Source organism: Sceloporus occidentalis, unplaced genomic scaffold (assembly GCF_023333645.1).
Source record: "Sceloporus occidentalis isolate IW3139 unplaced genomic scaffold, rSceOcc1.0.p SCAF_51, whole genome shotgun sequence".
Lineage (NCBI taxonomy): Eukaryota > Metazoa > Chordata > Lepidosauria > Squamata > Phrynosomatidae > Sceloporus > Sceloporus occidentalis.
This window is the reverse complement of record NW_028317031.1, coordinates 3,143,233-3,154,764: the sequence shown is the minus strand read 5'-3', so window position 1 is coordinate 3,154,764 and position 11,532 is coordinate 3,143,233. Positions and strand designations below refer to the sequence as shown.

Here is an 11,532-nt window from a genome sequence, read left to right as displayed (position 1 = left end):
TTTTATCCACTCCTCCTTTTAAATATCATGTCATGCTGTACGTAAATACGCTGTACAAATCTGTCTGGGAAGCAGATGTTGAATGGCGCGATTCAGCAGCTTGTGAAGGTGCCATGTTGGACAGATGTCTTTAGTTGAAAGGAACGATAATGTAGGCTGCTTGCACTAAGCACAAATGTCCACAATCTACAATAAGAGATGGGAACAATTTTTTTATTTTTATTTTGGGATCATATACCATATTATGACATCATGAAAATATCTCCTTGGTTGAGCAAGCAAAACACATAATCTGAAACGTACGCTCCTTTTTCTTTTATTTTGTTAAATTGTAGAAATCCATGGTTGTTTAATCTTTCTTTTCTTCTTCTCTGTAGGTCACATCTTCCAGTATGTGCTGACTGTCTGTATTTACAGAAGATATATAAGAAAGACAAACTTTATTTTGGAAAGTTTTTTTGATTCCAGTGGAATCTGTGCTTAAGCTCCCCCAACCCTTCGCTTTGCAAGCCCCTCTCTTCCAAGTGGGACACTATGCCTGTACAAGCTCCACAATGGACCGATTTCTTGTCCTGCCCCATTTGCACCCAGACCTTCGACGAAACCATCCGAAAGCCCATCAGCCTGGGCTGCGGGCACACGGTCTGCAAGATGTGCCTGAACAAGCTTCACCGCAAGGCTTGCCCATTCGACCAGACTACCATAAACACCGACATCGAGCTGCTTCCCGTCAACTCGGCCTTGTTGCAGCTAGTAGGAGCTCAGGTGAGAAATCGTACCGTCTGTGCCATCTGTAATTTGTGTTCATAGTGATCCTATCCAGCAACTTGACCGTAAAAGCTTTTTTTTTTTTTTCTTCTTTTGTCGGGGTTAAAGACATGGCTATGTCGTATGTCAAGTAAAAGTTGTGCTGGAAACATTTCTTAAGTCCGCTTGTGTTCCTCAGGTACCTGAGCAGCAGCCGGTCACACTATTTAGTGGGGCTGAAGACTCCAAGCATTATGAGGAGGCCAGAAAGTGTGTGGAGGAGCTGGCACTTTACCTGAAACCCCTGAGCACGGCTAGAGGTAAGAGGATCTGACACTATTCTATATGGTAGCAAAGCACTTTATTCCATACACTTGCTCGTTTTCGTTCTTTCTGTGTTAGTACTGGCAATAAGTGACTGCTGCCTAGTGTCTTTGCCGCGTTTAAGCCTTCCCATCGTATAGTAGGGCAGATTCTGTGTGTAGCTATTAAATGTCTGCAGTAGGCTTGCTGTCTCCTTCTACTTAACACAATTCTCTTGTTTCTTAACGACCCAGGTGTGGGTCTAAACAGCACCACGCAGAGCGTGCTGAGCCGTCCCATGCAGAGGAAACTTGTAACGCTTGTGCATTGCCAGCTTGTGGAGGAAGAGGGCCGCATTCGAGCCATGAGGGCCGCACGCTCGCTGGGAGAGAGAACAGTCACCGAGCTCATCCTCCAGCACCAAAATCCCCAGCAGCTCTCCTCTAATCTATGGGCAGCAGTGCGTGCCCGCGGCTGTCAGTTCCTTGGACCAGGTACGCTTCTTTCTCCTGCTTTTAGAAACAAGAGTCTTAGAAAATGAAAATGTAAATAAAAGGGAACACTCTATAATTTCACTTAATTACATGGTATATTTGTAACCATTCCGGCCAAACTTTTTGTGTGGTATAAACACTCGCTTAAGTCTCCTGCACTAGCTATGCAGCTTGTTGCAAAGATAGACATTTGAGTCTCACAAGTAGGTTTAATGCAAGTATTATGCTCAATGTTGAGTATTGTTAGGTATGTGTTTGGTTTGTTTTTTTTACCTTTGGTACTGCATTGCTTGCTCAGACACGGTGTATGTTCATCCCTCCTGATAATCTGAGCAGTAATGTGGTCTTGCAATTACTTTTTTATTGGTCATTTGCATTTTTGTGTTCTTAATAGCAATAGCTTGTAGCGTGTACATGTTGCCGGGTTGTACATCGGGGAGAGAGGTTACGTGACGCTTGCTTTGTGTTTATTTCAGCCATGCAGGAAGAGGCCCTGAAGCTTGTCCTCCTGGCTCTGGAAGATGGATCTGCACTCTCGCGGAAGGTTCTGGTTCTATTTGTGGTACAGAGACTGGAACCGCGCTTCCCTCAAGCCTCGAAAACCAGCATTGGGCATGTTGTCCAGCTGCTGTACAGAGCCTCCTGCTTTAAGGTACATTTTTGTGTCTCCCCCATCTGTTGCCTGACTTTTGCACCAGTTCTAGGGGCTTGAACAGCCAAACGCAAATGACGCGAGCCAAAGAGCCGGTGTGTGGAGAGAGAGAGACTTTGCATAGGATTGTGACGGATCCCTCCATGCATTTCCAAGGGAAAAAATATCAAAGGGGATACTTTCATATGCATACAAGATAAAATCTATTTAAAAATGTGAAACATCCATATACAAATTTGGAAATTATGCAGTTTTCCGATTTACTCAACCTTATAATAATTGAGTCTATTGTTTATTGCGTTCCCTAAGACACAAGGTCTACCGGTGCCATCCACACCCCGGAAAAAAGTGAGTGATGGGAAGTGGATGGTACCTGATAAACCTGCACGTAATGCTAGCGCAGCATCCATTAACTTCCTTACATTGTGATTATAGAATCTTCTTCGTTGGCAAGGTTTGTGAATCTTCTAATTGTTTAATATTTTGCTGCTGCTGAATTAATATAAATCTGAGCTTCCGGTCATTTGAAAGAGTTACATTCTCACTGCCGCTGTTTGTTGCCCACATGAGAAGTTTACGGTGAAACTGATTATGGTACTTTTTACAATTCTAGGTCACAAAGCGCGATGAAGACTCTTCTCTAATGCAGCTGAAAGAGGAATTTCGCACTTACGAAGCACTGCGCCGTGAGCATGATTCCCAGATTGTGCAGATCGCTATGGAGGCTGGCCTGCGCATAGCGCCCGATCAGTGGTCCTCCCTGTTATATGGGGATCAGTCTCACAAATCCCATATGCAGTCCATTATTGACAAGGTAACAGTCTCTTTCCTCTCCTTGACTCTTTCCTGTTTGTGTTTAAAGGAACAGTGGATTTTCCTGCCTAGTGTTCTAGACTTGTGTGTAAAATATATGGATGGGTGATTAGTGAGGCAAACTCTGTACGTTCCTTTAAAGACATACGTGGTGCATAGGTGTGAAATTTAAGTTGCACTTTATGTAGGTTCATCTTTGGAGAGTTTCTCCCGCCAGACATGCAGATTTTGCTGATCGATAAAACGATTTATGTCCTTCTTACACTTTTTATCTTCTGGGTAATTGGGTGTAATGTAGCTCTAACAAAAATACTGGTAGTACATACTGTGAGATGTTTGTTTGGTTTTTACCGTAACTGTTGAGTGGTTACACATTAATTGCTCTCACATTTTTTAAGGGCTGACTAACCCAGTAGATAGAATATCTCAGTTGAAAGACACATATCCCTTCTTATGGAGTAGGTAATAAGTTTTAGTTAATTTATTACAAGAAAGGTTTTGTTAAGTTGCAGACCCCGGCCTCGTTTGCTCAGAGTGTCCAGGAACTGACAATTGCTCTTCAAAGGACTGGAGACCCTGCCAACCTCAACAGGCTGCGGCCTCACTTGGAACTGCTTGCCAACATTGATCCAAGCCCAGGTAAGGATGCCTTTTGGTAAATGGTGGAATTCTTTTCAAAAACATTTTCTTTCTTGTAAAAGTTGAGGCAATCATCTGCTTCAGGGATCACCATGGAAACCATTGCAAAGTTCCTGTGGGTTCAGAACATGTTTCTGAAGATGCAGAGAATCGGTTTACTTTGTTTCTGCTTGTGCCTACGCCAGAACATGGAGATGTTTGATCTAGAATTTAAAGCTATAACTATTTAATTGCTTTAATGTTTGTTGATTTCCGTTGTGATTCTTACAGGTGCCAGTTCCAATATATTCCTGCATGTACCCCTTGTTTTTTTCTGTACAAGGATTTAGTTCAACTTCAGTGTGACGGTTTTCAGTGACAATGCACCAAATTTCCCAACATCTGAACATCTATTTAAAATGTCCCATATAAAGTTTCTGTGACCATCCTAGGTAAACAGCCCCTTCTTCAACTCTATCAACAAGTTGCCTGGCTTTCATGTCCATTGCTTCTCCTGGGTCCAGTCAAACTTTGTATATTCAATGATGTCGGGCAGAATCAAGTTAATTATAGAAGTACATTTCTGTTTTAAAGGGCTGTAGAAGTCCTGCTCCCCTGTTGCTCTTCAGTATTTGCGCTCATCCTTCACATGTAACCGTGAACAAATTTGTGTTGCAGATGCTCCACCACCAACATGGGAGCAACTAGAGAATGGTCTAGTGGCTGTGAAGACTGTGGTGCAGGGGCTAGTGGATTATATCCAGAATCACAGCAAGAAGGGGACTGACCAGCAGCAGGTGAGCGAGGCCAGACACTACCTCATGTCTCAGGTACCAAGCTAAAATGTTTCAGAATGTTTTACTTTTCACAATTCTAATGAAGCTAGTTACATGATTGATAGCAATAGTAATTAATGGTGATTTATTGGGTTTGGTAACATAAAATGTGAAAGATAGTTACATTTTGTCTAGCCAGTCAATGCCATGTGTCCTGATCTGTGCTGTAATAACCCTAATGTTTTCTGCATAGATTACATTTAGTCTACCCCCTCAACAATATTTTCTCATTTGTTTCTCTTTGAGATTCTAGTGTTTCTTGCAGCCTACCTTTGCTAAAAATGTATTTATTTCTGTCTATCTATCTATCTATCTATATATATATTTCTTTTAATCTGCAACATATCTAAAGTGGAATGTACTTTTTCATCCTGAGATTTTTTTGGTCTAACAAAGTTGGATTGAGAGCCATTGTTTCTGAACCACTTACAGCAAGTAGTAGAACTTACATTATACTACCTGTATCTGTCATTCCTTCACACCATGGACTCGCCAGTGATTTAGTGATTCGGGTGCCTTAATTCATTAAACCAATACCATACCACTAAGTGGATCTATAGCAACTTTAGCATGGCTTCTACAGTATGGACTTGCAGAGTTCTAGGTATTCTAGTGAATTGAGTTTTACTATTGATGATCAATGTCTTCTGGATTGCCATTTACATTCCAGTTGTCTGTTCAACCCATCCTATCGAAACTTTGTTTTAATTTTTATTTTCAGGTATTGTTTTGTTTGTTTTTATAAACTCATTAGTGTACAAAAGAATGTTACGCTTGTGGTTTTTTTTTTTTTCTCATGTTAAATTACAGGAAGACCAAAAATGAATACTTTTAATAGGATTGACTTTGCTTTTTTGTTTGTCTCAGCCTCCCCAGCACAGCAAATACAAGACCTATATGTGTAGAGATATGAAACAGAGGGGAGGCTGCCCCCGTGGGGCAAGCTGCACCTTCGCTCATTCTCAAGAGGAACTGGATAAGTAAGTGGGAGCTTTCATGCAGAAATGGGTTACAAAAACATCTCTTTGCATAGTACCGCAGGCTCGCAGCCAATCAGTGTATGATGACAGACTTGCCGGTGGCTGTTTGGTTTCATCTTTTTTTCCCCTCACTCTTGTAAAATCTAAGAAGTTCTAAATAGTCATTACTTGCACTAAGATACCCAGAGACACACTATGATGGCCACGATGTCTACCCCTCAGCTAGCCAACCCTACTAGAGAGACAAAACCATGCGTGCTATTCCAGTGCCACTGAATGTGACGCCGACTCCTGCCTCTCCCAATGTGCCTCTGAGCGATTTGTTGTTTTGTGTTTTTTTTTTTGTTTTGTTTTTTTTTTTTATATACGAGTGAGTTTTAACATGGTTCATCCTCACTTTAGGTTTCGGAAAATGAACAAACGTTTGGTTCCCAGACGGCCAATAAGTAATTCTCTTGGTCAACTGAATGAAGTTGGGTTACCCACAGGGACAATACATTCGGACGAGGGGCCCATGGACCTGCAAAGCCGAAAACAACCTGGCCTTCCCAATGGCATTGTGTCCGGGGGCCCGGTGACCCAGCTCATCTCCAGGGGGACAGACTCCGGCTTCGAGTCTGTACTCAAGCCAGTGAAACTCGATCAGCTAAGCAGCAGTGCCCCAAGCTCTCCTCCTGAAATGTATGTATCTAGAGTGTCTGATGATTTTTCTCAACTTATTTATTTTTTACTGTTGGATTTTGCAGCCGTGCCCTTGTCTGCATTTATATACAGTCATTTTATCCTCCCTCATAGTATAAACAAAATGATCCGAGACAGTGAGTCTCCATGTTGCCCTAAGATAATTAGTGCTTGGTGAGAAACCTGTGTCTATCTGCTATAAAGTAGTACTCTGTGAAGTTTAGAGTCGGGTTTTGTCAGATTGTATCCCGAAATGCGGGGCAACCATCTCAGACAAAAATACAAGCTGTAGCAGCAGTTCATGGATATTTCCATTTTTGTTTTTAGGTTGGAAGCTGTCCCCAAAACTTCCATTTCTGCCTTACCTGGAAACTCTCACCAAACGACTCCCCGCATCTCCAGTGATCTGCCCCAGCTGACTGTGTCTAAACAAATACAGATGGTGCCGCGAAGCTCGCAGATCTATGCCCCTCCTCAGTCTGATATATTCTATCAAGACCCTCGGGCAGGTGGTCCTCCATTTGAAACGGCTCCTTATCCACAAAGTACGACACCCTTGATTCTATTGATTGTTTATTGTGCACGTTAATGGTTATTATGTTAACATGAATCTTTTTAAAAGACAGAATGGGTATACTCTCTGCCGTGTAGGAGCAAAAAGTGAACGCCACATGGGTATTCCCACCTCGCTAAGGCAGAAAATGTTTTATTGGGAAAGACAGATCATAAACGAAGCACCTCCATATGAAGCATGTTACATGAGCCATTTTTTTCTTCCTGTGGAGCTGTGTGCGTTTTTGAAGTTTTGCAATGGGAAAAAAAAAAGTTTAGCAGTATGTGGCTTAATTACGGTTTGGTTATATGAGTGATTTGTCTAAGCTCCAACTGTTCTGTAGATATTTTTTCATATGTCCTTCCTTGCTTACAGGTGTCTATTACCCTCCTCAGTCTGTCTCGCGCTTCATCAGACCGCCGGCTTCTGCCCCTGAACCTGCACCCCCCTACCTTGATCATTATGCCCCGTACTTGGCAGACAGGCTTGTCAGCACACAGTATGGCACCCCCACTCAGCAGTACCCTCCTATGAGCCAGCCGATGTATCCTCCACACTATGACGGCCGCCGCGTCTACCCCTCACCTGGCCAGTCCTACCAGAGAGATGAGATGGTGCGTGGTAGTCCAGTGCCACTGGATATGCCACCTACCCCTGTCTCTCCCTATGTGCCCGAAGCCAGAGAAAGATACCAGGCAGTTGAAGGCTACTATCCAGTGCCACCCCACCCAGGGCAAATAAGACCTTCATATCACAGGGTATGTTTTACTGAAGTGGTATGTGTAACAATATTCATTAAAGGAAAATAGCCGGATACTTAGTATTGTAAAGCTTAATGAACTGCAAATGTTTAAGCAGGTTCCTGCAAGGAGTGCATTTAAGTGAATGTAGATATCTTGGTAGTCATACATAAAACACTTAGTGTTAAATGTTTTTCAGCCTGTGTAGAAAGTAATATAAAACCTTGATGGTCAGAATCGTGTGAAGTGTGTTATTGGTATGCCGCATGTTTACAAAGATATCGTTTGTTTTTGTGTTTTTCAGGAGCATTATAGCAGATTGCCTCCTCAACATCCATCCCAGCCTCATCCTAGTCTTGATGAACTACATCGCCGCCGTAAGGAGATCATGGCACAGCTTGAGGAGAGGAAAGTAATCTCTCCTCCACCGTTTGCACCTTCTCCAACGCTTCCTCATCCTTTCTCTTCAGATGAGGTAAGAAAAAAATCAGAATGGCCGGTGGCATTCCGAGTTGAGGAAATACAATGACAAGTATTGGGTTCAGGGAACCAAAACCTAATGTTATCCACTTTTCTGCTAGACGTGAGATTGGAGTCAGGTTTTTCTTTGTTTCTGTAGTACCTCGATGAGGACCTAAAGGTATCTGGAAAGTACAAAGGGAATGACTACAGCCAGTACTCGCCATGGTCCTGTGACACAATCGGCTCCTACATTGGAACCAAAGACGCCAAACCCAAAGATGTTTCGGCCGGAGGCAGCATGGAAGTAGCAGTAAGTGCCAAAGGTGGTGGCTTGTGGGGAAAAACCCACAAATGTGACTGTGTTCATATTTTCAGTACATCCTTCCTTGCATACCCCCCCATTGCTTTGATTAACTGGGATTTTAGCAATAACTCCCCCCTTACAGTTACAGGAAGCAGATGATTCCAGTTCCTTTTCCAACCTACCAGCTCCCTCCTGTAGAATACAGCGTCCAAGCACAGATTTCCTTTTCTTTCTTTTTCACTTGTTACATCATCTGTGCTTCTCTGTAGTTCTATAACCGGATGCATGTATTTTCTGACATTTCCATTGACAGACGTGTGCTTTGTGAATTGCATGTCTCCCTATCTCATCTGGTGGCATAATATAGTTACCAATTTTCTTTGAAATAGCTTCGCAATTAATAGTGCGCACTTCTGCACATTTTCCATGTTTACATCTAAAGCTTTAAACGCGTTTGTCTATGGTCCAGGAGCGTTTCATGCGCAGGTGAAACGTAATGCAGAGGTTTAGTTTTGAAGCATCGACACATGCAGATTAAATGACTATTAAAATACTTATAGGGTGCATGCACAACCAGTGTGATGGTGATTTAATTCTGTTTATTTTTCTTCCCAGAATGTGGACAGTAAAGGTCTACGTGACCAGCGCATTGAGCTCCAGCGTAGAGCAACCGAGGCTGGAGAAGATGATCTCATTCCTTTTGGTGACCGACCCACGGTGTCTCGCTTTGGCGCCATCTCCCGCACCACTAAGACCTTGTACCAGCCACCCGGCGCCATGCAGCAGGCACTGGTAACACAAGGCGCTGCTTCCAAGTCCAGCATTTCTGGTATGATGCTGCTTGTTTGGGGGATCTTAAGCATTCACCATCCTTCATATCTCTAAAAAGCCTTTTGCTGCTGTGTATTGATAGTGGGAATTAAAACTACAAGTCAATCCCTAGGCCTCTTCTGGCCATTACCCTTCTGTCTTTCCGTGGAGCTAGCAAAGACATTGATGCACTCTAAACTTTGTATTAAAAGATCTACCCGAATAATCATGTGTATTGAGCGTGTTTGACCTTAATTGTTTTAAAGCAAATCGCTTCCCATTTCTGCATCATCACAGCCATCATGGGTGTTTATTTATAATGAGTACGTTATACATACTGCAAAGATGTTCGGCAATTCGCTTTATTTTGTATTCTTATGTATGCAGCGATTAGTATTTGCAAATGTATGTAACTTGATCGATTTGTTGGACTGATGTGAGGGTTAAAGGGTGTTGCACGGGAGGGGGGGTTAAAGTTTATTTCTGCTTGCCCCTGATTGCTTTTGGTTCAGCGATTTCTGTAGCTTGTTTTTAAAATGGCTTCTTTCTGTCTTGTAGATTACAGTCTGTATAGTAGTCATTCTGGCTTGGGAGGGCCTCAGTACTCGCCCCATCAAAACCTTCCTTCTCAGGGACACGTGAGTGAGAGGTAAGAATCAGCCTGTTGAGGATTAGCTCCTGCGTCTGATTGCTAAAAGCGAGGTTTTGTAACGGTATCTACTCCCTTTTCTCATTTCGTCTTAGAGAGCGAATGTCGAAGCCTTTGCCTACATCTGAGAGAGAACAGCTCAGGATGGAGCTTCAGCAGCTGAACCAGCAGATCAACCAACACAACCAGATGCGTGGCATGGAGGTATGATAGGGGACTTCAGCTGAACAGTTCTGTTTTATTTTTTACAATTCTTTTTATACATGACGGATAGTAAGATGAGTTTGCAAACTAACGTGAGTTACACTGCTTAGTGAGATATCTGGATTTGTGTGTGTGTGTATATATATATATATATATAATATATATATATATATATATATATAATATATATATATATATATGAGGCTGCAAGTAATCGCCTGCTATTGCAGAGAGAGAATTCGCTTGGGAGCCAACAGCAACCTCCTCCACCACCTCCAGCCAAGTGGTCCAGCATGCTGTCCAATGAACAGCTGAGCCTGGAACTTCATCAGGTAGAACGTGAGATAGGAAAGAGAACACGTGAGCTGAGCATGGTGAGTACAATCCCAGCAATGAACGATTCTAAAGGGAATCCATATATCTATGTATGTTTTGGGGTTTTGTAAACATTTTCTGTTGCAGTTTGTAAATTAATAAAATCTGTAAAACAGCTTTGTGATTGGTGTAGATTGTGGGTGATATCTTTTGAGGGCTTTTCTCATGAATTACATGTAAAACAAGAAATTGCTACATCAATGATGTCATATTTTAATTCAAATGGTTTTGCTGTGACTCAAACTATACCTTCTATGGTGAAGTGGTGCTTTTCAAAGTGCTTTGCAATTGGCAACCTGGTGTCGTCGTCACTGCTTCTCATAAATACACGTATCAAGAAGGTTTTTGTCTGTATTTATAGGAGGGTCATTCTCTTGGTATTAAAAACAAACAGGACGCTCTCAAAGTGGAGAATGGGCAGCTGGATCAACAGGCCAAGGTTATGCAGCATGACCTCCCGCTGACATTCAGGTAATACAAGAGGCACTGAGCACCTTGTAGTCTGTTCTGACATCTCTGAGAAGGAAGAGATTAAAATAAGTAGGTGTCATTGTCCCATTAGGAATACCTGGCACCATTTTAAAACCTATTGGGTTGACAAAATTCACAGATGGCTCTTCTCATTTCATATAAGTAAAATGTTCACGAGATTTACGTTGGCGCAGGTGTAAACATTTGCCTGTACTTCAGATTATTGCTGCTGTATTCTAGTTTCATGTTTTTGTTTTTTTTCTTGTTTCTAGTAATGAGGTGCCAAATGGATCAGGCTTGGCTCAGGACATCACTTTAATGGCTGGAAAAACTGCTTCTCTGAACCTCTCGGAAGATCCACAGGGTGGAGGGGACAAGAATGAATCCCTTAGAGGTGGAGTCGGTTCCACCACTTCACCATAAACGGCCAGGGCTTTCTACACACCAACCCAATTCATTACAAAAAAAAATAGCTATTATTTGAAGGTGTTATGGTCCAGTTGGGAAGCAGAAAAAAAAATAACAGCATTGTTTTGTTTTTTTATATATAATTTGTTTTGGCCCTTTTTGTTTTTTGGAGAGAGGGAGAACAGTGCAATTTAGCTGTGAGACAGAATAATTACTTAAGTGTTGCTTACAAATACTCCGTTTTGGGGGTTAAAGATGGGAGAAATCTGACACCACCCCTCTGTTCCCTCTTCTCCAAAGCATGATAAACGATATATAAACATGATGTGCATTGAAAACACCACTAGTACCAACAACCTCTGCACATATTTTCACGTTAACACATTTTTTAATAAAAAAAAAATATAAGGAATACAAAATATATATTAAAAA

At 42.1% G+C, this 11,532-nt stretch overlaps 1 protein-coding gene across 2 annotated transcripts; it reads left to right on the top strand.

Moving 5' to 3' along the window:
- Positions 1–534: 534 nt before the first annotated feature.
- Positions 535–11,115, top strand: LOC149288448 (roquin-1-like). Of its 2 annotated transcripts, none has more exons than XM_089491713.1 (19): positions 535–765; positions 947–1,067; positions 1,305–1,544; positions 2,021–2,196; positions 2,810–3,010; positions 3,516–3,648; positions 4,306–4,424; positions 5,331–5,443; positions 5,846–6,124; positions 6,452–6,669; positions 7,053–7,435; positions 7,722–7,892; positions 8,037–8,189; positions 8,799–9,012; positions 9,552–9,642; positions 9,738–9,846; positions 10,077–10,220; positions 10,583–10,692; positions 10,965–11,115. In XM_089491713.1, the coding sequence occupies exons 1-19, from the start codon at positions 535–537 to the stop codon at positions 11,113–11,115; spliced, it is 3,357 nt and encodes a 1,118-aa protein (XP_089347839.1). The 2 variants fall into 2 exon arrangements, with proteins under 2 accessions (XP_089347839.1, XP_089347838.1); XM_089491712.1 differs by having other exon boundaries at positions 10,050–10,220.
- The last annotated feature ends 417 nt before the right edge of the window (positions 11,116–11,532 follow it).

Coding starts and splice junctions, on each gene's coding strand:
- LOC149288448 (XM_089491712.1), top strand. CDS start 535: ATGCCTGTACAAGCTCCACAATGGACCGATTTCTTGTCCTGCCCCATT. Junction 9,847..10,049: donor ACCAGATGCGTGGCATGGAG/GTATGATAGGGG, acceptor TATATATATGAG/GCTGCAAGTAATCGCCTGCT. Junction 10,693..10,964: donor GACCTCCCGCTGACATTCAG/GTAATACAAGAG, acceptor TCTTGTTTCTAG/TAATGAGGTGCCAAATGGAT.